Raw genomic sequence first — 23868 nt, 5'->3', positions numbered from 1 at the left:
TGATATGGGGTTATTTGGTGAGGAGACTCCCCGTGCACCTGCGTGCAAATAAAAGCATACCTACTTTACAACTTTCAAGTTGTAGAGTTATTCTGCAAGTCACCACATGCAAGACAGCCCTCTTAGTTAATTTTACGTCTTTGCATGCAAGGTATTCTCCCTGCTTGCTAATTTCCATTTGAATCCTATGTTTCTTTATATCTCAGCATTATTGGCTGCATTACTTAGTACTGCACTGGTTGGGAGACCCATTGTGAATACCATCATCTTGTAAAATTACTGGGAAGTGGTGGTTCATGGATTCTGTGCAATGAATGCAAAGCTCCCCTGAAACACTGGGGACATTCACAGCTAAAACTACACTGTTCCATTGATCAGCAATGAATAAATGTATATAATTATAACACATGGATGACGTCCTTCTCTCTCATTCTCATTTTCTCTCTCCCCCTCCTCTTTCTCTCTCCTCACTCTCTATGCTGCTTATTTAAACATGAGACTGCAGACACAATAACTGGTAACTCAAGAAATGTGCTGGCATCTTTTAGCAGACTAATTGGCAGCTAGCAGGAAAGCTGACTTTACATTTCATACTGCCCCAAGTTGAAAGTCTTTTACATTTCCTTTTCTTTTCTTTCCTTTTGTTCACTGCAACACTGATTGTCATAGATAGTCTTTGTGCTTTGTATAATGCCCATCTTTGATGTAACTGGAACTCACATACAAAATGTGGCTGTTATACATAAGCATGCTAGAATACAGGCAGGGACAGTACAAGCATGCACAAAATAGTCCTTGAAAGGGTTTTTGTTTGTTTTTCTTCAACATTTACATGCACCACTTAATATCATGTTTGGCTGTGTACACTGAGGACTGGATTTCACAAGAATTCATGATTTTCTCTTCTGAAATCTTCTTGACAATTTCACAAGAGCCCAGTGTAAAAAAATATCCCATAATTAAAAAAAAAAAAAAAAAGAAATAAAACCCTCTCCCTGCAATCTGATCTTTTCTTCATTATTTTAGTGTTGAACAATTCTAAAATTTCTCCTCCTCCTTTTGCAGAGCTTCACATTAAATGGTCAGCTGGAAAAACAGATTAATGTGATAAGGATTTTCGTAGCCACTGGAACAGTTCTTCCTTATAAAGCCTTTGCCACCGCACATTGGCTTTCACTGTTTCCACAGCACGAGAGAAAGAGGCAGCAGCTCCCTCTTCATAACTCTTTACAAAGTTCTTTAGCTGGAAATGCAAGTTAACATTGGTTAAATTTGCAGGAATTGAAGAAAGTAAATATTTCCAGTGCACACAAATAAGTCAGATATTTAGGACAAAACTCCACAATCGTGAAGTAAATGCATTATCATGTAGAAAGATTTAATAGGAAATATAATAAGGCAGCAGACTGTCAATTACATGCAATGCAATTGCTTCGAATTGCACTGGAAGATATTGACATGTCAATGCTGGATCACATTAATATCATTACCTCCTTCTTTCCTGTAGCTCAGCTGCTGCACTGTGCAGACAGCTGGGCTGGTCTAAACTGCGGCAATGAAGGAGATGCAAATTTCGCAGTTTTCTCTAAGCAGATTCTTTTAATCAGCATGGCACACAGAAGTCAAATTAAGAAAGTACACTAGCTTCTCTCTTTCAAGCAGATGTATACAGTTCTTTGGTTCCCAAACTAAGAAGACAAACAGGATTATTTTTTTTTTTGTCTATTCCACACTCTCATGACTGTTTTCAGTCATGACTCCAGTCCACTTTTCCAAGGTACATTCTTCCATCCTGGCTTTCTCAAACACTCAAGATTTGTTATCCTGTGTGTCTTGTTCGGAACACCTGGTCTTTTTAATCACATTTATTCCAAAATGCTTGGTACTAGCTTCATGCTTTATCTTAGTCCCAATTAATCTTCCATCTACTTGGCATCACTCCCACACTAAACCTTAATTTCTACCTAAAACAAACCAAACTGGGAGCACTGGAAATGCTTTTAATTCAGGTTTATATGTAAATATCAGCAGAAGACAGTCCTGGACCCCTTTAATTTTATCAGCCTTCATAAGAAATTTATTCCATTTTGATTTGCAGAACCCTTTTGATGATATAATACAGGTTGGTTGTTTAGAAAAGGAAGGGATGATTGCTGTGTGAAGAGAAAGGCAAAGTAGCAAGAGGGCACTCATTTGATGATCTTTGAATGCCTGGTACAGACTCCTTCCTTTATGAGAAATCTTTAATCTTTTTCAGTACACTGAAAAGCTCCCTGCTCTGTTCTTACATATACTCAAATTCTAGTGCTATCACCTGGATTATTATAGCTGATGGCACTGGTGTGCTTTGAATTACTGTTCCTTTGAAGTAAGAACTGCAAGGCTGATCTGCACAGTAGGCTGCTGATTATGTTGACTTGTATAAAATTAGGTGGTTTTAGCAACACTTATTCATAACTAGCTAATTTTTGTTTCCTGGTGACACCAAATTCACCCTGTTTATTTAAATCTAACATCCAACATCTTTGTGCATGGACTCAAAACTGAAAAGGCTGATCCTGCAACTATCTCATTCCTATCACTGTTAAAAGCATGACAGAGACCTAGAAATTATTGAAATTAGCCACTACCTGATCTCTGTACTTTTTATAACAAAATGTTTATATTGTCCATTTCTTTTAGGGGATATATAAACAAGCAGCCTGCCAATGCTACCAAGGAGCTGGAAATTAAGAGTGCAGAAGGCTTCCTTGTGCACTGCAGATACTCAAATCTGGCCAGCACTGTCTCCTTACTCACAACAAATACAGCCTCAAGCGCTGAAAGTGACTTAAAAATTACCTCTCTTAGTTCTTCTTCTGTATTTAGAAATTCTGTGACCCCACTGATAAGCTTCGAATTCATAAATAATGCTTCTCCATACCTACAAGGGCAAAAAGAAGATGCACAGAAAATCAGCACAAGTGCCAGGCCAGCAGAAAATTAGAAAGCAGTCTTCTGTAAGCAAGGGAGGAGACACGGGACCAACTCTGGGGATCCAAGAGAATAGCACTCGAACTGGATACTGGTATTCCAGTGTTTCATGGTAAAAAAACTTACCTGAGACCTTCCAGGCTGAGCCATTGGTAGTTAACTTTTAGTTGGATGCTACTAAGCAGAATGAGCTTGACCACAGCTATAGATGAGAGCTCTTGAGGTAGAGAGGACCAAAGCACACCACCACTTCACACTTCACAGAACAGCTTTCCATGTAATGACACAAAGCAGCTCAAAATACAAGCATCAAAGAAAGAGTGAGGCAGTAGCCATGGATAAGTATTCTGAGGAATCCTTCTAGCTGTACCATTAAAACAGACTTTTTGAAGTGCTGCAGCCTTCTCTGCATTTTGTATTCATCCACCTCATCTACATTACAAATAGCCTCCAGATAAGTGAACTGAATCAAATTTTCTTGTTCCAGTACCTGGTAATTAAAATAAGTAATACTGATAGAGAATAATACCGCTAAAATAACCCCCCAGGCCACGATGCAGCATCTTCAAAGAACCAACCTGGAATGAAAATTTGAAAGATCGGGCAAGGAATATTTAAACGCCAATGTATAATGGGGTAGGATATTCAGAAGCAATCAGCAATGACCTTCTGCAGGAAGTTGCTTTGAAATTGCCCATTCAAATACTGGTGTTCCATTTGTTTTTCCACAAGTTTTTTTTACAGTCCCCCACGTGAAGTATCTAATAACTTATACGATTACCCAGACTATTCCTGAAGCTTTACTTCTCATGCTGGAACAGGTTTTGGGTGGGATTTTTATTTCAGTGTCTAGTATGAAGAATGTAATTCCATTGGAGACAGCAATCAACTATTTTATTCCAGTTAGATCCCATTCAGCATAGCAAGATATTTAACAAATAGTTATCCTTATCTTTATCTGTACATACATCCAAAGCAATATCTAGCTAATCTGAATATGACTCTTTTTAAGATAGGGAATGCAGCTCCCCTGCCAGACATGTCTAATATCAACAAACTTCACTGCAATTAAATTTATCCAGGAGAATAATTCAGTTCATACCCCACTTTTACAAACTGATTTAGAGGGGGAATTCAAAATTCAAAGTGAAATGAACTAGCACAGTCACAGGTTTCTCTTCTATTAAACCTAAACTAATTACCCTTAAACGCTTTAGGTAATGTAAGCCACAGTCTTTTCAAAAGGAAGAAAGGAAGAGAAAAGGAGAGGGAAGATTCTTTGAGAAGATTCTGTTTTAGGGAAGGTGTACATTGTGCTGTTCGCTACCTTGAGCTTGTGTGAGGGGAAACACAATTATATGTATCAAAAATCCTGCTCCCTGACCACTAATAACTGAATTATTAATGGATATTTCAGCAAATACCTCTCTTTTTCGAAAACTTCAGTCACACTGACATATATAGACATCCAGAGGCAAACGCCTCCTACGGGAAGTATGGATTTCATGGTCCTTTAAGCACGTTTAGGCTTTCTAACAAAGCCCTTTATTATTACACTCTCAGCTTAGCCTCATAATTGACCGCTTGGAAAATTGGAAGCTCCTCTTGATGGGGTCTTTTGACAAGGTTACCAATCCACTTTACAGAAGCGACCTCATAAAAACCACTCTGCAGGGATTTTATTTTTCTTGCAGTCTGTACTGTAGCCACAGTGCAAACAAGAAGTAGTAGAATTCTTTCCACTGAAAAAGACACCCTCATGAATACCTGTGCTGATTACTGCCGATTACGCATACTTGGTAAAGACATCTACTAACAGCAATTTCTATATGGACTCTACTGGCAAAGATTCTAGGAAAGCCACTTCCCCAAATAGTATTTTAGAGATGTGAAACAAAAGAGCAGATAAAAAAGGTGTTTGGTCTTGCAAGTATCAGTCTTCCTACCCCTCACTGGAAAGACAGCAGCACTGCAGAACCAGGACCTGAGCTTCCTGGAAACATCCTGGAGTCACAGGCTCTCCACCTGCTCCTTTACTTCTGGAGATGTGAACCACCAGTGCCTCACATTTGTACAGGTTTTGCACCTGTTCAAACCCAACTTGAGAGGCAGCATAGTCTATTTACTTTGGACAGATGCAAATGGCTTCCCAAATATTGTCAAATTCCCAAATGCTGGCAAATGTTGCTTGAGAATCAAGGAATTCTTATAGACATCCGTTGGATTACACTTTCACACACAGACACACATATGAACACATGATGAAAATTATTTAGGAGCCAAGGTAACAGGAATTCAAGCTAATCCTTTTAATTCTATATTTTTCAGAATTTTAGCAGTCTTAGTCCCATAGATTTCTTACAAAATATGTGTTACCACCTCCATTTCTAAGTCACCTTTGTAAATGAGATATTAATTACTTCGGAGACTTTATATGTTATCAATAACTTCTGGACAATGTGAATATAAACATACTGTAAAAATATACAGGGATAACAATATTTTGTTGTCATTCTAACTCTTCCATGTGCTGTGTTTTAAAGTGAGAGGAAAGACCATTATAGGAAAACTTAAGCAACCTCAGCTATTTCATATTATTATCTCTAATGTCAACACTTTTCATGATAAATGCAATGTAAAATACCATTGAGTTATCACCTTATTAAGTTAATGTTTCTTACAAAGTATTTTAATTTTAAATAAAATCAAATAATATATTATAACGGTAGAACAAAATGCCTTGGGACAGAGTATGCTTGAGCTATAATTCCACAACAAAGCTTGTATTTTAAAAATGTACTAAATTTACTAGCTTAAATGAGAAGTCTAATGTTGTGTTCTGTCATGTCACTGTTTCACTGACCATTTCACAGGGCAAGATGTTAGACTATTCCCACCCTCTCAAATTCTCTCTTAAAAAGTTGCAATCTATAACTCCAAACCAAAGTTGGTTTCAATATATATCACATCTACTCTGATTATATAAAGTGCATTAAATGTTTTCGTGATTGATAGAAACTCAACTAGATGTCTCTTTCAGAAAGATGCAACTTCTACAGCCCTTTTGGTGGCTCTGGCTTGTATTTGGAGATCAAACTGAATATAGTTAACATAAAGTCAGTGCTAGGTAAAGAGACAGACTCTCTGTTACTTTCTCATTTAAAAAAAGGACAATAAAAAGTTTTTAATGAGGCTTTGCTGATTATTAGGAACTTGGATAACACAGTCATGCATTCCAAGCGAGATAAATAAATTCAGATTTTAAGTGAAGTTAAACTATTCAAAATTGAAACACAGAAAAAAAAATAGGCATGTGGCATAGTTTTCTAAGTCTTGTCCATTTGCCTACACTGCTTAACCTTTTTCATGTCTAAAACCACAGGTGATAGACATGTTGTTAGACGAATGTACTTTCTAAGGTAGGACATAACTTCCACATTTTTGTTTGCAGTAATACAGATTTTGACATATTTATGCCTAAACTCTGTATAAATCCCTGGAGAAACCTGAAAAATTATTTGCGTTCCAAACCATAACTAGCTGCACTGGGCGGCATAATAGCATAGGCTCTGCTATCCACTTTCAGTGTTAAAGTCCAGTTCCTGGAATAATCATACCAGAAGCAAAGGATTCCTAGTTTTTAAATTCTTCAGCACTCTTAAAGCATTTTGGAAATTGCTTTCAAAAAGTATGCTTCTGCAATATAAACTTTCAAAATTAATTCCAGCTCAGACCTTTTTTCCCAGCTGAACTTCTAAAATCCCACTATACTATGAAGTATTATCCAAAACAACATGAACAACTTTTTGAATCATCAGGAAAGTTGCACAGTCTCTGAGTTTTCTTGGATCTTCTTTTGATGCCATGACACCTAAAGTAAGTTTGTAACTGTATTCATCAGGCACTAGGATTTAGTTGCTTAAGTACAGCATCTTAAATATACCATTTCAAATACACTGTGGAACAGTATATAGCTCCTCATAAGTTCAGAATGGTACAGATTTCCACTACCTTTTCAGCCAACACCATGGGAAAGGTCTAACACAGGGTGTCTCTGAAGTTCTCGGACACCACCAAGCTATGGTTCCTTCTATTCTGGCAGTATCTGATGAGTTGCTGTGAAATCTTTCAGACCCTCAGGCTATCCCTACAGAACTAAAGGTATTTCTCATTCATTGAATTAATATAAAAATCTTCATCAAAAAGTATTTCAAAATGTTGACTGGGCTTCTGAGTAGGAGCACGCAGCACTTGTTCAAAAAGAAAGAGAAGTGTAAGGAACAACCTTGTTTCCTTCACGATCATCTATATTTATTTCAAAATGTTGCTTCTCTATTACTTGAAGCTTACCTGAAACACAAGTGGAAGGACTTCAGGGCTCTAGGGAGAATGATTGAGGGCTCTGGGGCACAGGTAGTAGTTAGCTCCATTCCAATACTAAGGAATGAGGAGCAAGAAGCGAGGAAGAAGAAATTGATTAATGACTGGCTCAGGACTGGTGTGAAAAGAGGGGCTTCGGGTTCTTTGATCATGGGGAGGCCCATGCACTCCCAGGCTTTCTTACCAGGGATGGGACACACCTGTCTCCTAGGGGGACTAAAGCCCTCTCTAAAAATCTAGTTAAGCTCATAAATCAAGCTTTAAACTAGATGTGAGGGGGGAGGCGATGCAGGCCAGGCCAGATGGGAGTGAGCCTGGAGGTGGGACTTCAGTGTCAAAGGGGTGGTGTGCTGGCGAGGACTTCCAATATATCACCACTAAGCATGAGGGGGTGAGTGCACCTGGGGATGGTAAGCAGGAAACTGGCACGGTGGCCTTAGTTAACCCAAGGACCACTCAATTGGGAAGAAACCCTATTACGAGGGCTGTAGGTTCGCCAGCCCAGCTGAAGTGCATTTACACCAATGCATGCAGCATGGGAAATAAGAAGCAGGAATTGGAAGCTGTGGTAGGGCAAGGAGACTACGATGTCGTTGCCATTGTGGAGACGTGGTGGGATGACGCATATAACTGGAGTGTACCCATGGTGGGATATAAACTCTTCAGGAAGGACAGGAAGGGCAGAAGAGGAGGCGGGGTAGCCCTCTGTTAGAAAGGGCTTTGATACCCTCAAGCTGGATTACGGTCAGGAAGGGACTGAGTGCCTGTAGGTAAAAATCAGAGGAGCCCACGGGCAGGCAGACATTGTGATGGGAGTCTGCTATAGATCACCCAGCCAAGAAGAAGCAGCTGATGAGCTCTTCTACAAACAACTGAGAGTAGTCTCAAGATCGTTACCTCTAGTCCTCGTGGGAGACTTCAATTTCCCGGATATCGGCTGGGAGTATAATACAGCAGAAAGGAAGCAGTCCCGGAGGTTCCTGGAGTGCGTGGAAGACAACTTCCTCACACAGCTGGTGAGCAAACCAACAAGGGACAGCGCCCTCCTGGACCTACTGTTCGTGAACAGAGAAGGCCTTGTGGGGGATGTGAGGGTTAGAGGACGCCTGGGGCAAAGTGATCATGAGATGATAGAGTTCTCAGTGCAGGGTGAGATGAAGAAGGAGGTTAGCAGAACAGTTGCACTCAACTTTCAGAGAGCAGACTTTGGACTGTTCAGAAGGCTGGTCGGAAAAGTCCCATGGGAGGCGCTCCTTAAGGGCAAGGGAGTCCATGAGGGCTGGGCACTCTTCAAAAAGGAACTCCTAGCAGCTCAGGAGAAAGCCGTCCCCATGTTCCAGAAAAGTAACCGGCGGGGTAAGAAACCAGCGTGGTTGAGTAGGGAGGTCCTGAGAGACATCAATAAGAAGAGGAAGGTCTATGAGCTTTGGAGGAAGGGGCAGGCATCCTGGGTGGGCTATAAGGAGGAAGCGAGAACGTGCAGGGAAAAAATCAGGAGGGCTAAGGCCCAACTAGAAATCAGATTGGCCAAGTCTGTGAAAGACAATAAAAAATCTTTCTACAAATATATCAACAGTAAAAGGAGGACTAGGGAGAATCTCCAGTCCCTACTAGATGCAGAGGGAACAACAGTAACAGGGAATGAAGACAAGGCTGAAGTACTCAATGCCTACTTTGCTTCAGTCTTTAATAGTAAGGAAAGTTGTTCCCTCTGTGCACAACCCCAGGGGTTGGAGGAGCAGAACGAGGTTCCCACGATCCAAGAGGAGGTGGTTAGATACTTGCTTGCCCGGCTAGACGTCTACAAGTCTGTGGGGCCGGATGGAGTCCACCCAAGAGTTTTGAGGGAACTGGCGGATGTGCTTGCCAAACCCCTTTCCATCATCTTCCAGCGGTCCTGGATTACTGGGGAGGTACCACTGGACTGGAGGCTGGCTGATGTCATGCCCATCTATAAGAAGAGGCACAAGGCGGATCTGGGGAACTACAGGCCTGTCAGTCTGACCTCAGTGCCAGGGAAAGTCATGGAGCAGGTGATCTTGAGTGCTATCACGAAGCACATGCAAGAGAACTGGGTGATCAGGCCCAGTCAACATGGGTTCACGAAAGGCAGGTCTTGCCAAACTAACCTGATCTCCTTCTATGACCAAGTGACTAGACTCTTGGATGAGGGAAAGGCTGTGGATGTAGTCTTCTTGGACTTTAGTAAAGCCTTTGACACAGTTTCTCACAGCATTCTGCTTCAGAAACTGTCAGCCTCTGGCCTGGACAGGCGCAAACTCTCCTGGGTGGAAAACTGGTTGGATGGCCGGGCCCAGAGAGTGGTGGTAAATGGAGTTTACTCCAGCTGGAGGCCAGTGACAAGTGGGGTTCCCCAGGGCTCAGTGCTGGGTCCAGCCCTGTTCAATGTCTTTATCAATGACCTGGATGAAGGCATTGAGTGCACCCTTAGCAAGTTTGCGGATGACACTAAGCTGGGGGCAAGTGTGGATCTGCTGGAGGGTAGGGAGGCTCTGCAAAGGGATCTGAACAGGCTGGACTGCTGGGCAGAGTCTAATGGGATGAGGTTTAACAAGGCCAAATGCCGGGTCCTGCACTTGGGGCACAACAACCCTATGCAGTGCTACAGACTGGGAGAAGCCTGGCTGGAAAGCTGCCAGGAGGAGAGGGACCTGGGGGTGTTGGTTGACAGCGACTGAACGTGAGCCAGCAGTGTGCCCAGGTGGCCAAGAAGGCCAATGGCATCTTGGCTTGTATCAGAAACGGCGTGACCAGCAGGTCCAGGGAGGTTATTCTTCCTCTGTACTCGGCACTGGTGAGACCACACCTCAAATTCTGTGTTCAGTTCTGGGCCCCTCACCACAAGAAGGATATTGAGGCTCTGGAGCAAGTCCAGAGAAGTCCGACAAAGCTGGTGAAGGCACTGGAGAACAAGTCTTACGAGGAGCAACTGAGACAGCTGGGGTTGTTTAACCTGGAGGAGGCTGAAGGGAGACCTTATTGCTCTCTACAACTACCTGAAGGGAGGTTGTAGAGAGGAGGGAGCTGGCCTCTTCTCCCAAGTGACAGGGGACAGGACAAGAGGGAATGGCCTCAAGCTCCGCCAGGGAAGGTTCAGGCTCGACATAAGGAAAAAATTCTTCACTGAAAGGGTCATTAGGCAATGGAACGGTCTGCCCAGGGAGGTGGTTGACTTGACCTTCCCTGGAGGTGTTTAAGGTGTGGGTGGATGAGGTACTGAGGGGCATGGTTTAGAGATTGGTGGGAATGGTTGGACTCGATGATCCGGTGGATCTCTTCCAACCTGGTTATTCTATGATTCTATGAAAGGGGATGACACTGTACTAGCATCCGCTTAAAAATAGAAATATTTCAAAAAGAGTTTGGTGTATTTTTCCCATAGCTGAAATAAATTTCTTGAAAAGATTTTTTTTTCCTATCGGTTAAAATCAGCAAAATTCTTTTGGGAACTGCTGCTTTTTTATCGATGTAAAAGTAGAACTGCAGCACTTGACATATAGATGGAATTCATTATCATAAGCTCAGACACACTACAGTAAGAGATATATTCACAGATGATTGTTAAGAGACGTTTCTATGCATGTGTCCGATAATCCACAAATAAATGCATTTATGACTCTTATCTAATATTTAGAGACATGTCTATTTATGGATAAGAAGAGAATGGACTATATTAAGGAACTTAGATATATATAATGCTTAGACAAATTACATCAAAATCAGAAAATGAAAATAAATTTAGACTTTTTATCTTTACCTAGCATTTAATATTTTCCATTTTTCTCTGAAAAACTTCCAAGCAAGATCCCTTCCATGTGGATTTCGAGCTACGTGGATTATCACATCAATTGCATCCTGATCCAGGACAACTTCTGAGTTGAGAGACAAATTCAAAAGTCTAGTGTGGGAGAAACAAGGGAAAAAAATCCTGGTTAGCTTCACTAACACAAAGTCCAACAGTAGCACATCAGAAAATTCTCCAAAAAAAAAAACTGTCACTGCCAAATGGCTTCTTTAAGTCTCCAAGTGAGTTCAGTGACTTTTTACTATGATTCCAAAGACCAGACACACTTCACTAAAAGTCGAGTGGAACTTCACATATGCATTTGTATGAAATCAGTGAGATTAGACTGGTCAAAACATTTACATAAAGGATATGCAAACAACACTTGCGGCCCCCCGCCCCCCAATTATTATAGGATTTCAAACATTTCCAATGAACACAGGAAAATTTGGAAGTGAATAGATATAATAAGTGCCAATTTCCATATGCGTTAATGCAAAAACATAAGACAGTTTAAACAGACAGTAAGCTTGTGCTTGAAAAGCAAAGTCCTTTGATTTAGACCAAAGCTCAAGTGATGATGCATAAATGTTGAAGTGATTACTGGTAACAGTCAGACACAGATATATAGTATTTTTGTACCTGTTAAGCAAGTTTCTGTCATCACTGCAAGTTAAGGCTTCTAATAATATTTTCTTCTCAGACACTGCTGTGGTAGAATGAAATTTCATCCAAATGAACTCCCATACGTCTTCATCCATCAGTGAAACGCCTGTACAGTAGACAATGTCTCTCACATTGAGTGGGATTCTACAAAATAAATCAATAATAGCATAGTGGTAAGTAAGTAGCCTCCTGATACTGGAAACAAAGAAGGAACATCGCTTCTTTTAAGAAACTCCAAAATTAAAGTGCAACAGTAATTTCTTCTTTGGAAAATTACACCTACAGCTCTTCACTGCCCCGAAAATGTTCCAGGCAATCCTAATGGATTTTCAAATGGATAAGACATGCTTGCCATTCTTTTCATAACGCTGTCCCATTTTCAGGAAACTATAAATCACAGTCATCCAGTTCATCAGCATATAATGTAACACGTAACCTGCAGGTAACATAAGCTCTGCAAATTAACACAGGATCTTATCACTCTGTTCTTGGGCTCTAAGACAAATCTCCTCTTCTTATCCTTAGAACTGAGGTTTTAGAATGAGAGATGATCAGCCAGAAACTCCCCCTTGCCTGTGCAGTAAAGTGTTCAGTCCTCATACGTAACACAAAAGCAAGAAAGTATGTGATGAGAAGATGCTACTTAAAAACAGTGTTTTCAGGAGTAAACGAAACAGAAAGATCTGTTCGTTATTTCAGCATATTAATACCAGTACAAAACCAGCTATGCCATGGGATGGTTGTGAACTGTGATTACTGGTCATGTAATATAAATTCAGGCTACAGTGAAAGGAAAGCTTCTTGAAGCCAAATTCAGACCTAGTATAGGATGTGCATATGTACCATTTTCTGCTAAGATCTCAGTTGAGCTTTCAGTTTCCTAATCCTGCTTATGTGTCCTGTATGAGCATTAAAGGAGACACATTTGTGAGCTAAAGGGTATTCCTGTAGAGAAAGCTAGACATTTTTCAGAGGAATGTATTTCTGATTTGCAGGAAAGAATGCATGCTTTTTGTTGGTCAAAATTTATACCAAAATAGAGTTCTATAGTTACTATAGCTGGGCTGAGACATCTCTGAAATTTCATATGCAAGACCTCTTTAGAGAATCTAGCGGCACACAATGCTGCTGTCAGTGTCTGTGCAGTAATACAGTGGGACAAAGAATAGAATTACTTCTGTAAAATTTCATAAAAAATCTTATGTTATGCAAAAGAGAAAGTAAAGATTATATCAAGATTTTAATTCTAAAACTTTCACCGAACTCTTATATCATAGATTAGGCTATCCCAATCAAGAACCAAAGAGATTCTTTTACTCTTCTGTATACATTCTCCATAAAAAAATCTTTCTTCCACTGGTATGTTCTATAGTCAGGCTCTGTGATGAGTGTTTTTGTACAAAAAACATCAGCTGATCTCTTCGGCTGTGTCTGAGCTTCTGGAAAATGTAACCAGCATGGCTTTTTAGCATTCCAAAGTTTTGGTTACTCTTCAGTACTTCTGAAGGAAGTAGGCAAGGCAGGAAGCAATATCTTGCTAACTATGAAAAGCACAAAATGTTGTTGCCTCTATGAGGTTGGCTGGTTCCAACAGCCACGATGGCTTCTTGAGAAAAAGAATTAAACAAATTTTTAACTAAACTAAAGGAAAACTAGAGAAAAACAGTGCACTCCTCCTCCTATCACCAGAATAATTTGAGGAACTAATGCCTCCTGGGGTTTTTTTGTTTTGTTTTGGTTTGCTTTGCTTTTTTTGGAGTAATACAAAAGTCCTAAGGTTAAGGCCTTATTAACGTTCTCTGCAAGTGTAGTCATCAGCTCAGAGGGGGTATATGCAGGTTTAGATGCAAGTAGTCACACAAATTTTGCTTCTGCTGAGCCAATATGGCTCAGGATAGCGCTGCTTCTTGGAACATTTTTAGCTAAGTCCAATGCTAACAGAGCCACAATAGACTGTCTTGACTAGTGCTGAGGTATTTTACATTTGATGCAGACAAACCCAGACATTTATTCAGGAGTAAACTCTCCAAAGCAACTTTGAAAGGGTAGGCAAGAGAAATATAATCCATTTTAAAGTTGCTAGGAATATGAAACTTTTAACTATGCATGGCACACACCAGCAATATTGCCTTCTAAAGCAAAATCAGAGGTGCAATGTCTCCTCTCTGCCATCAACAACTACCATCTAGCCAGTGTAGATTAGTGCAAAAGAGCAGACTCTGGCACAATTCAAAATCCTACTGTTTCCTCTCTTCCCACTACTGAATCACTGCATAAGAACATGCTCATTTCAAGCCATGGCAGACAATCAGCACTGCTGTCATTAAGACCACACAGCTCGAGCAATTCTTATGTGTCAGCAACACATAGATGCAACCTCCAAAAAATGAAGTTTTCACCATTCCTCTCGTTTGATGCTTCCTTTCATCTTAGATTTTTTTGCCTTGATCTCTTGATGCTCTAAAAGCTTGACTCACACTGTGAAAAATTAGTAACTTTCCTCAGACCTATCCAGGAACAGTTGGTCTTTGCTTCTGTACGGTCTATGCAACCTTTTCTGTGATCCCTTGCTCTGCCAAGACCAAGGAAACAAGAAAATTCTTAAAGCTCACCAGATCTATTAAAACAGAGTTTAAATGTGCATGGGCAGTGAAGAATAAAAATCATCACTTTCACCAGCCTTTCCATGCTACTGAGTTTTGATTCTCAAAAATTGAGTTGTTTTTAGAAAAATGTGAATTTGGTTAACGCTTGCAGAATTATCCATGTGAGCTAAGTGATGAATCCCCATTTCATTGCAATGGAATCTGTACTTCTTAAAAGTCTATCATTAAGCCCTTGTTCAGATATTTCAAATATTAATGAATATCAACAGTTTATTTTTCCCTATTTAACCTTTCTTTCAAAAAGCGCATGCAAAGGAAACTACATATAATTAAGACTATGACGGAAAATTAAGATTACATATTTAAACACACAAAACACATACTAAAATAATGGAGCGGATATTTAGATGCTATCTTTGTGTTGGCTTCAGAATGCATCTTAAAGTTTTCTAAATAACTGCAACTGTCTCAAAACTTAGGGTCAGCAATTGCCATAACATAGATATACAGCCATATACATATACACTGCATACAACATGAAAGTGATATTATCATTGTATCTTGATTCTCTGATACACTGGGTTATTTCTTGTTAAAGTACAACCTTGTTCTCAGCTTTTGTCTTTTCTTACTTTTAATTTGGGATTTAATATACTGACAGCAGCCATAAGAACATCAGTAAAATAAAAGGAGTAAGGGATGCTATCCTGACTATGGGACCAAATAATCTGACCTCTTGCCCTAAATCTGTCTTAGAATATGAAGAACAACTGAACCCAGTCAAGTCATATTTCAATGAAGGAAGGACTTTTTGTCTTGATGTGCAAACACTGGATCATTTTTTAGAAGCACATATAGTTCCTGTTGAGCTTTGCTGGCAGAAATATTAGCTTTGGTTTACTGCAAGACATGCAACTCAGCCAACAGATACTCTAAGGAACTATAAGGCACCTGGAAAAGGTAATTTATTTTTGGTTGATTGCCCCATTAATTCAGGAAGGAACTGTGTGCTGGAAGAACTATCACTGTGCTTGGGTAGTACAATCAGCAGCAGAGGTACCTAGAAGTGGATGTCTAACCCTGGAAAGGCCAGTATTCCTCACTCATAAGGTTTACATTTTTTAAATACAGAGTAAAACACATCAATTCAATAAGCTTTCTCAGCTACTCCATCTTTTATGTTCTAAGTGCCAAGACTAGTGATTTTAGCAGCAGCGCAGTCAGTAACTGCACGACCATTTGCGTGCTCTGAGAAGGAAAGAGGACTTAAGAACTCATGGCACTGATCCATGCCCATAGTCTGGATGTGACCACGGTACTTACTAAGAAAATTCCATTTCCACCAAATCGGAGATAGCATACTTGCAGTGCTGCAGCAGATCTATCCAATATCATCCAAACAGTTGTTCCAGGGGTGGTTTTAGGTCTTAATGTCTAAGCTAAGTCATTAGGACAATGTGAAAGAAATCATCCCATAAAAAGCATGACATCTAAACAAATATTGTTTCCAAAAGGCTTATCTTCAGAAATTACAAAACTTACATCTATGAAAAGCTACAAATTAGTCCTGCGAAAGGCTGGTAATAAGGACTGTAGATGGGGGTGTCCTTTTTGTGGAAATCAAAATTATTTATGAAAATACAAGCATCCCCAAAGTCATTTCTCTTTAGCTATTGCCGCATCAGAGAGCCTTCTACTTGAATTTTCTCCATTTGTGGGGATTTTTGCTTTTACTCTCCTTCAGTTGGTATGGGTCTGCGTCATTATCGAAACATATGAAAACTCCCTGGTCCATATATTTTTTAACTTTATAGCTTCATGGAAAATGTTGTTCCAAAATTGCAGTTCCAAGACACTAGATCACCATGTGGAATATTTGCCCTATGTATTAACTGAAACAAGTAGATAAAATTACCATTGTTTCAGGACTGCTTAGGTAGTAACGCTGCAGAAGGTATCCCCCTGTTATAGTAAACCTCATCTGGGCCTTCAAGGCTGGTCTCATTTTTAAAGAGCTAACATGATTGATGGATACTTCAGAATAATAAAGATAAAGATTAACTTTTGAAAGCATCCCTTTAAATGGCTTTTATTTGAATACTGATCCAATTTATTTAACTTTATTTTTCTTGCCTAAGAGATATGATGGTGAGAATGAAATATGTAGCTAGCAGAACTCATGTTTAAAAATTAAACACTTTGGGAAAAAAGTTAAAAATTAAACAGTTAGAAAAAAATTAATTAAAATCGTGCTGCGCCTTTATAGGGATTTTTTTTTAAGAGTGAATAATAAAGCTCCACAATGAGCTAAGAATAATCTTCTAAGTTATAATTAATTGGTACATACTTGCTCCTATTAAAGTATGTTCTAACAATTGGAGATACACTTATAAAATTGGACCATAATTATTTATCTTCCGGGAAAATTGTGTTCTAATTTTTTAAAATGTAATTGCACATAGTTTAGACAGTTCTTTGATTACACGTCAAATTTCAATACCATTTAGGGTACTGTTTGACAAAGAAAATTAATCGGAAACACTGTTCTTTATTTTTGCAACTCTTTAACATTTAACTTAAGCTTATTTTTTTTTGATTACCATATTTACTGTCTTGTTTAATAGGTTACAAGGCTCAGATAAGAAACAACAAAATATTGGTTCTTTGTTGGGAGATCCGTAATACAGATCCTACTATAACGAACAGCAGCACACAAAGTTTATTTTCTAAGACAGCAGTCCCAAAGCTTACACTCTTATTCTGTAATACAAGCTCCAGGAGCCACACTAGTGGCACTGTTGGGCACACAGGTGAAGGCAGCATCCTCTGCCATAGCACATGCCCAGTCTGAAAAGAAAGGGCAGAATCTTCCCTTGAAAACCGAGACATAGAGCTGCGAGGGGCTTGACATTCAGGTGCCTGTCATGCATTTAATTCACTGGATATTAACCAAGGATGTAGCTAACAAGGGTGCCTGTGGCAAAGCTATGCACAGGTGCCAGGTCTCCTCAGTCCCAATCCTCTGCTTCCAAACTTCAGGTACAGCCTGGGTCTCACTGAGGCAGGCAGAGAATGTATCATCCATCAAGTTATTGCGCTACTGCTCCTTTCCCTACCCATAGCAGCTATCCCCAAACTGAACATGTGACTAGCACAGTCAAGCTCTTCAACACTGATTTCAACAACTGAGTGGCGAGTTAAAAACTTCTTTGTGAGACTGATCTCTGCGCACATATGCCTTGCTTTGTCCTTTCTGGGCAGCTTTAGCAATAAAACTATGTTCCTTTCTGTTCACTTGTTTTGCAGAGTTGTGGAGAGCTCATTCCTGAAAAGAAAATTGGAGATACATCTTTCTGACTTATAAGGATCACAAATTAATTACTGATAATCCATAATTGCAATACATAGGGTCATTTTACTGTCATCATTTACAGAAAGCAAAAAGTAAAAATTCTACCTGAACCAGCTGCCCCATAAAGCCCACAAGACAAAATCCTCTCTCTTTTCAGACATACTCCCTAGATGGTCTTTCAGAGCAGTAACTCCTTGATTAACTCATGCACTCAACAGCATTTTCTTCCTCCTTAAATAGTTTTATTGACTTGAGTGCAAGATTCTACTCAAATGTTGAAACAACCTGTTAATTAGTTAAATCGCTTCAGTAACATTGGTTGACGTTAGCTGGCAAAGCTCCAATAACATTTCAAAATGCATGAATAGCAATGCCTGATTTTTTTCAGTAATTAAAACTCCTAGGCGTTTAGAACACAGAAGAAGGGATCCATTTGATTGTTTTACATTTATCAGACATTCATGTGTGAAAAAAATGAAAATAAGTCACATTTTTTCTTGTTTGCTCCTAATGATTTCCAAAAACAGCTGGTGGGCATCAAACTGAAAAAAGCTAGTGCCACTTCCAAGCAGCTAACAAAAATAATTAACCTGTTGGCCACATTCCCACAAATACTTACATAGGTAGTTAAAGCTAAGTACATTTATAAGTTGTCACAAAAATGTAACGCTAGTGTGCCCATGTGAAACAAAGCAACAAAATTATGTATCTCAAAACATTAGAGATAGAATTAAGGGAGGAGGAAAAGCAAAGAAAAAATGCTTTGTACAGAAAAACATTCAATTTTCTGTCACCTAATCCAGACTTCATTGACATTATCTCAATTAATGACTGGTAATTTGTTATTTACCACTCCCTCAGATCTATGGACAGTTTCATTTATAGACATGTACAGCCTCCTGTACATTCCAGCAATGCAATTTGTTTTTCTGCTGGCATTTCCACTGAGTAGTTGAAGGTCCATCCAAGAACACTGCCAGTTTTGGCAGGTGGATGGACATGAATCCATTGTCTCTTGCACAGTAAATGCAAATTCTGCACAAACAAGTATGGAGTACTCTCAAATCAGGATTGCTGGTTATCACCATCTTTTTTCTAACTACATAATAGTACTCATCTTACTTCATGACTTGTACCTTTCTTAAGACTGATAAAGAATTGACTAGTGTTCCTAACAATCACAGCAATGTGACAAAAGTCTTCAAAATGGCAAACAGAAATCACTGGAAAAGCCCGTATTCACATTATTACATTTTAAAAGATTAAATGAGGTAATTGAGTACCAGGATGTAATTATCTAAGATCCTGATTTCACTTTTTAGCAAGGAAAAGTGGTTGATTCATCTGTGAAGCAAAATGACACACAGATGTGTTCTGACTTGAAACCCACAGACTGAACAGGAAAATTCATAGCATATTCTCTTTTTGAATGACTCTGATCCCACCTCAACACTCCCAAGATAACTTCTCAGAACAACCTGGATGATTAAAGATCAGCAGAAAGTCAAAATATCTGGACTTGCATCCAGGATTGTCTGGTATACCCTACTTCTCCTCACTCACAAAGACAGATGAATGCAAACTTGACAGGCTACACAATGGATGCTGACTTCAGACTAATTCAGTGCAGAAGGCTGCTTTCTCATCTTTTGTGTTCAAACCTGTACACTGAAAGTACAATCATAACTGCAAAAAGAAAAAGAAAAAAAAAACTTCAGAAATAAGCTAAGTAGTCAACATTAGCTCTACTTATCAAATAGCTTAGTGAGCTTAGTTCCATTGATCAATGATCAGCAGATTGTTATCAACCATAAAGTAGCACAACAGGTACAAGGACAAGAAACATCAAATCTGCAGACATCAGAATGTGACTCTCACTTTACACAAGTCTGCTGTGGTAGAATATTGGATCTTCCCCTTTTTTTTAAATTTGTGATATATGTAAGGCAGTATTCCAAGAACACAAAACTGAGTGCTTGTGACAGAAGAATAATAGCACAAATAGTAAAAACTTCATTAAACCTGAAATCACCCCAAAGCGATATGATGCCCAGATCAATCACATACATTTACTTCAAGTTTTCTAGGGATATTGAGCAATTAATTAAGGTACTTTGTTTCCATTTAAAAGACAGAAGCCAATAAATAGCAGTGGTCACATTTCTAAAGAAAAAAACAAGAGCAAACTGAAATGGCCATGACTGTGTAGGGGCCATTCAATGGGTCCAGTAACACCTTAAAGAAATATTGCCACATTAATTTTGTCTGATGCAACACTACCATCTCCCACTGCTCACTGCTGCATATTAGCAAAAGAATAGCATCACCATAGCTCTACTACAGGACCAGAACACAAATACTCTTTTTTCTGCTGATGGCAAAATTAGCTGTCTCAGTTCAAAGCAGGTCTCTCACATATTCACATATTCAGTTTGCCTCAAGCAAGCATACATCCACAGTCCACTTTGTCAGCAAAAATGTGTACGTGGCAACCTGTAGGTAATGGATGGCAGCAGAAGCTGGAAGAAAATCATACCTGCACCCACAGAGAGGTTTGCAAAACCATGCTCGTGTCTACAGCTAAGTTATGCTTTGAGTCATCATAGCGTGTATTCATGTTAGTTGCTGTTATGATATCTCGTCAGGGCTTTACAGATTGCAACTCTCCACACATTCTTTCCTGAACCTCAGAAACAGACATTTACTCAGTCTATCCAAGGCAGATAGTCTGAAAATGCTAATCCTCTTAGAAACATGTTTTTCCTTCAAAATAAATAGGCAGTGAAGGTTAAAGGGGTTAACAAGGCTGATTCTCAAACTCAGGCAGGCATTGTATGGTAATTTTGTTAATTTTTTAGGCAGAACCACAATGCTATTATATCTAAGAAGTGTGAATAATGTATTTCTTCACACATGAAAGAGCTTCACAGGAATGAGTTCAGTTAAATGAAAGTAGAGGCAAACATCTTAATTTTCAGCCAACAGTAGCTTCTGTTGTACAGCATTCTGCTTTTGACTGAAACCCAGAAACCATACATTAAACCATACGTATTTGTTCTACTAGGTTTGTATTCTTCTGAACATCACCATGGACATCTCAACGGTTTCCATTGTTCTAGTACAGGAGTGGCATATACACCACTGTAACAGAGTGAAATATTTGCCTTCATATCAAGTCAGAAATCAATGTGTACTTCGAAGCAAAATGTGCTGGAGCCATCAGCCATTTAAAAAGAGCAAAATAGTTTAAAAATCAATCACTGAAAAGACAACCAGACATACTTTGAAGTCTGATCTCAGGTTTTCAGCAGAAAGAAATAAGCACCCTTTTCTAGCAGTTAAAAGGATTAAAATACTGTATTCATTCCTAGATCAGTACAACCAGATGTCTCCTTATAGCCTCTTCTATGTGTGATGTTATGTGTTTGTTTTACTAGCTTGTAAAGCCAAACTTCTTTTTTAGAGTTGTTTCATGTCTTAAGACCATGTTTTGCCCTGAAAAAGTGGTAGTGAGCAGTATCACCCAAAGCCCTTTGCATACTAAGCAATCCTGGCATTTCAGGTACTTAAGCCTCCCTCAGATTAATGCTCTCAACTTTAGGCTGGAGAGCTATATTATTTCTTGGGGTAATGAAGTAAATCTTGTTGGCCGAGATTCAACTAGAGGAAGAAAGTGAGTTGTAGTGTCTTAACTCTGTCCCAAACACCTCTCATATCAGTGATCAGGGTGGTCTTCTGCATGTTGCAGATGTGGGGCTGAGGTATTAAACTGAAGCTCTACCACAACCTCAGAACTATGGTTTTAAAACGGGTTGAAGAGCAGCTCATCCACCAGTTGTGTTTAAAAGGAAAGGGAGTGTACCTTTTCCTGCTGTAGTGAGACTATTGAAAAGCATCTTTTGAAAAGACTCCAAACCCTATAACTGCTATTTACAAATCCATTTAAAAGAGGTATCTTTATCTGTAATGCTGGACCTTAAGAGGGGCCCACTTTCTCATCACAATCGCAGGCTCAAAGGTTCTTCACTCACCACAGTGGCTGCCACCAACCTCCTTTAGAGGTCCCAAGTTTCCCTTGTCACTCCAAGCATCTGATTGTGCCTTGTGAGCCAGGCATCTAAAAGCAGCACTGCAACACCTAAGTCTCCTTAGTGATGTAAGATTCTCAGCCGACTTCTACTTTCATGTATGGAGGCTAATGTTGCAGATCACATGTGCAGTTTTTTTACTGATTTCATAAGAAAACAGGCAGATGGAAATCTAATGACTTTTGTCAAATACTGCTGGAAACACAAAAAGGAACTCTGGCTTTGTGCTATGAATGACCAGTATTTTACTTGGTGAACAGTGGCAAATTATTTGCACAGTAAAGAAATGTAATTACAAAGTACAAACATTAACTGATTATTCCAATCTCCTACAGTGAAGAGTAGATGGTAATTCATATCTGGACCTACCAGACTAAATATAAATACTAGAAACCACAGAAACTCTAGGCATATGTTGGTAAAACAGAGTTAAATGTCATTGTATCTGTTTATTACCTGGCACTTTATCCATAACTAAATGCTACAAGTAAAACAGAAAAAAACAGTTCAAAAGAACTTCTAAAAAGTCATAGACTAAAAATGTGGCTAAAAAGATACGCATTTTAGCACTTCTACAGAACTATTAATTGCACATTCTCTGTAATGTTTATTAGAACTTTGACTGCAGTAATTGCCAGGGAATCAAAACCTTCCTTTCCATGATAAATGCCTATGTGTTTAGTACCACATATTAATTTAATACTACCCTAGTTCTGTATTGATTAGAATGTTGGGACACAAGCTTAATTCCCTGGTGTCTTTTGGGGTCTACTGCTTTGAAGAATCACTGTTCCTTAAAACATGCACTGCTTGTGAATTAGCTCATTGTATGAGATACCTCATTTTCCAGGATAAGGTTTTGGAGAGGGGATGGGTGGAAAGGTTGTAAATTAGCTTTTATTCTCATTTTCATAGTCAAACTCAAATTATACCAGTATGTAAAAATATCTCTAAGCTCTCTGGTACTCTGTCTTCATGCTCTGTCTATGCAAACCCACCAATACCAGACTTTCTGTAATGGAATACTCAATGTCTTTGTCCTGTTTTAGAAGAGGGAAGGGCATCTACAAGAACATTTTAAGTAATTTTCAGCAGATACAACTTTGCTCCTTGTTGATAAAGAGTAGATCAGGCCAGGATATATATAGTCTCTGTGCTTGTCACCAGCTTTTCACATCAGGAGTTCTAAGAGAAGTATGGAAACAGATGAGCAACTTGAGTCTCCCATTCTTTGTGAGGAAACAAGCTCTGAGGGATTCATACACATTCCGAGGTAGCTGTTTGCGCATGAGCTAGCTACTCTCTCTGAAATGCTGAAAAAGGCAGAGGCACGACACAAACACCAGGTTAGTTAAATTCTTATTGTAAAATCATCATTTTCTTTGTGGAAAACCAGGGGGAAATAGCCCTTGCTTTATTTTCAGGTTTCAGTCTGAGTTCGTTTAAACTGAGCAAAGGTGACATGCGGTACTTCTGATGCAGCAGGAATCCAAGCATTCCTAGGAGAGCACTGACAGACTTTTACAAATGTTGTTATTGTGAAACACAAGCTGATTTTATGTCCACTGAGGTGGTATTACTAGTAGACTTTGCAATGTTGTTTCAACCCCAAGTAGACGTGAAATGAGTCTGCTTGTGTGTTAGTTATATTCAGTATGTGACATTGCTCTGAGAACAGTAACTGGTAAATTCTGGGGTGGGAAACTGAACAAATCCTATAATCTTAAGAAATAAATAAAAACATGTCTCTGTGTTCTTTGCAAGATGTACCTCTATTTATCAGCTGATTGTCAATCGGTATTCTGTAATTACATTATTTATTGCAGCGATTTTTCAGAACTGTGCAGTTCCTTTGGAGAAATGCACTGCTTTAACTTAGTAGCTATTCTCTTGCTCTGCCTTGCTGTGATGCTTTTATCATAATACTCATCATATGCTGACAGCCACAATCTTGAGCTCCCAAGAATGGCCCCATAGAAAGCCTAAGATGAATCTTTG

General features: G+C 39.2%; 1 protein-coding gene across 1 annotated transcript in view; it reads right to left on the bottom strand.

Annotated features, from left to right (window-relative positions):
• Positions 1 to 536: 536 nt before the first annotated feature.
• The window catches only part of TRHDE (thyrotropin releasing hormone degrading enzyme), a 211055-nt gene continuing 187723 nt past the window's right edge, over positions 537 to 23868 (bottom strand). Inside the window, exons 16-19 of the mRNA XM_069857490.1 lie at positions 11801 to 11968; positions 11132 to 11272; positions 2842 to 2923; positions 537 to 1243 (exon numbers count right to left, since the gene is read on the bottom strand). Coding sequence (XP_069713591.1) covers positions 1100 to 1243; positions 2842 to 2923; positions 11132 to 11272; positions 11801 to 11968 — 535 coding nt within the window. The 3' untranslated portion in view covers positions 537 to 1099. The remainder of the gene's footprint in view (positions 1244 to 2841; positions 2924 to 11131; positions 11273 to 11800; positions 11969 to 23868) is intronic.

The sequence above is a fragment of the Phaenicophaeus curvirostris genome, chromosome 1 (genome assembly GCF_032191515.1).
Source record: "Phaenicophaeus curvirostris isolate KB17595 chromosome 1, BPBGC_Pcur_1.0, whole genome shotgun sequence".
NCBI lineage: Eukaryota > Metazoa > Chordata > Aves > Cuculiformes > Cuculidae > Phaenicophaeus > Phaenicophaeus curvirostris.
Note: the sequence above shows the minus strand (reverse complement) of the source record. Positions and strands in the feature narration are given on the sequence as shown.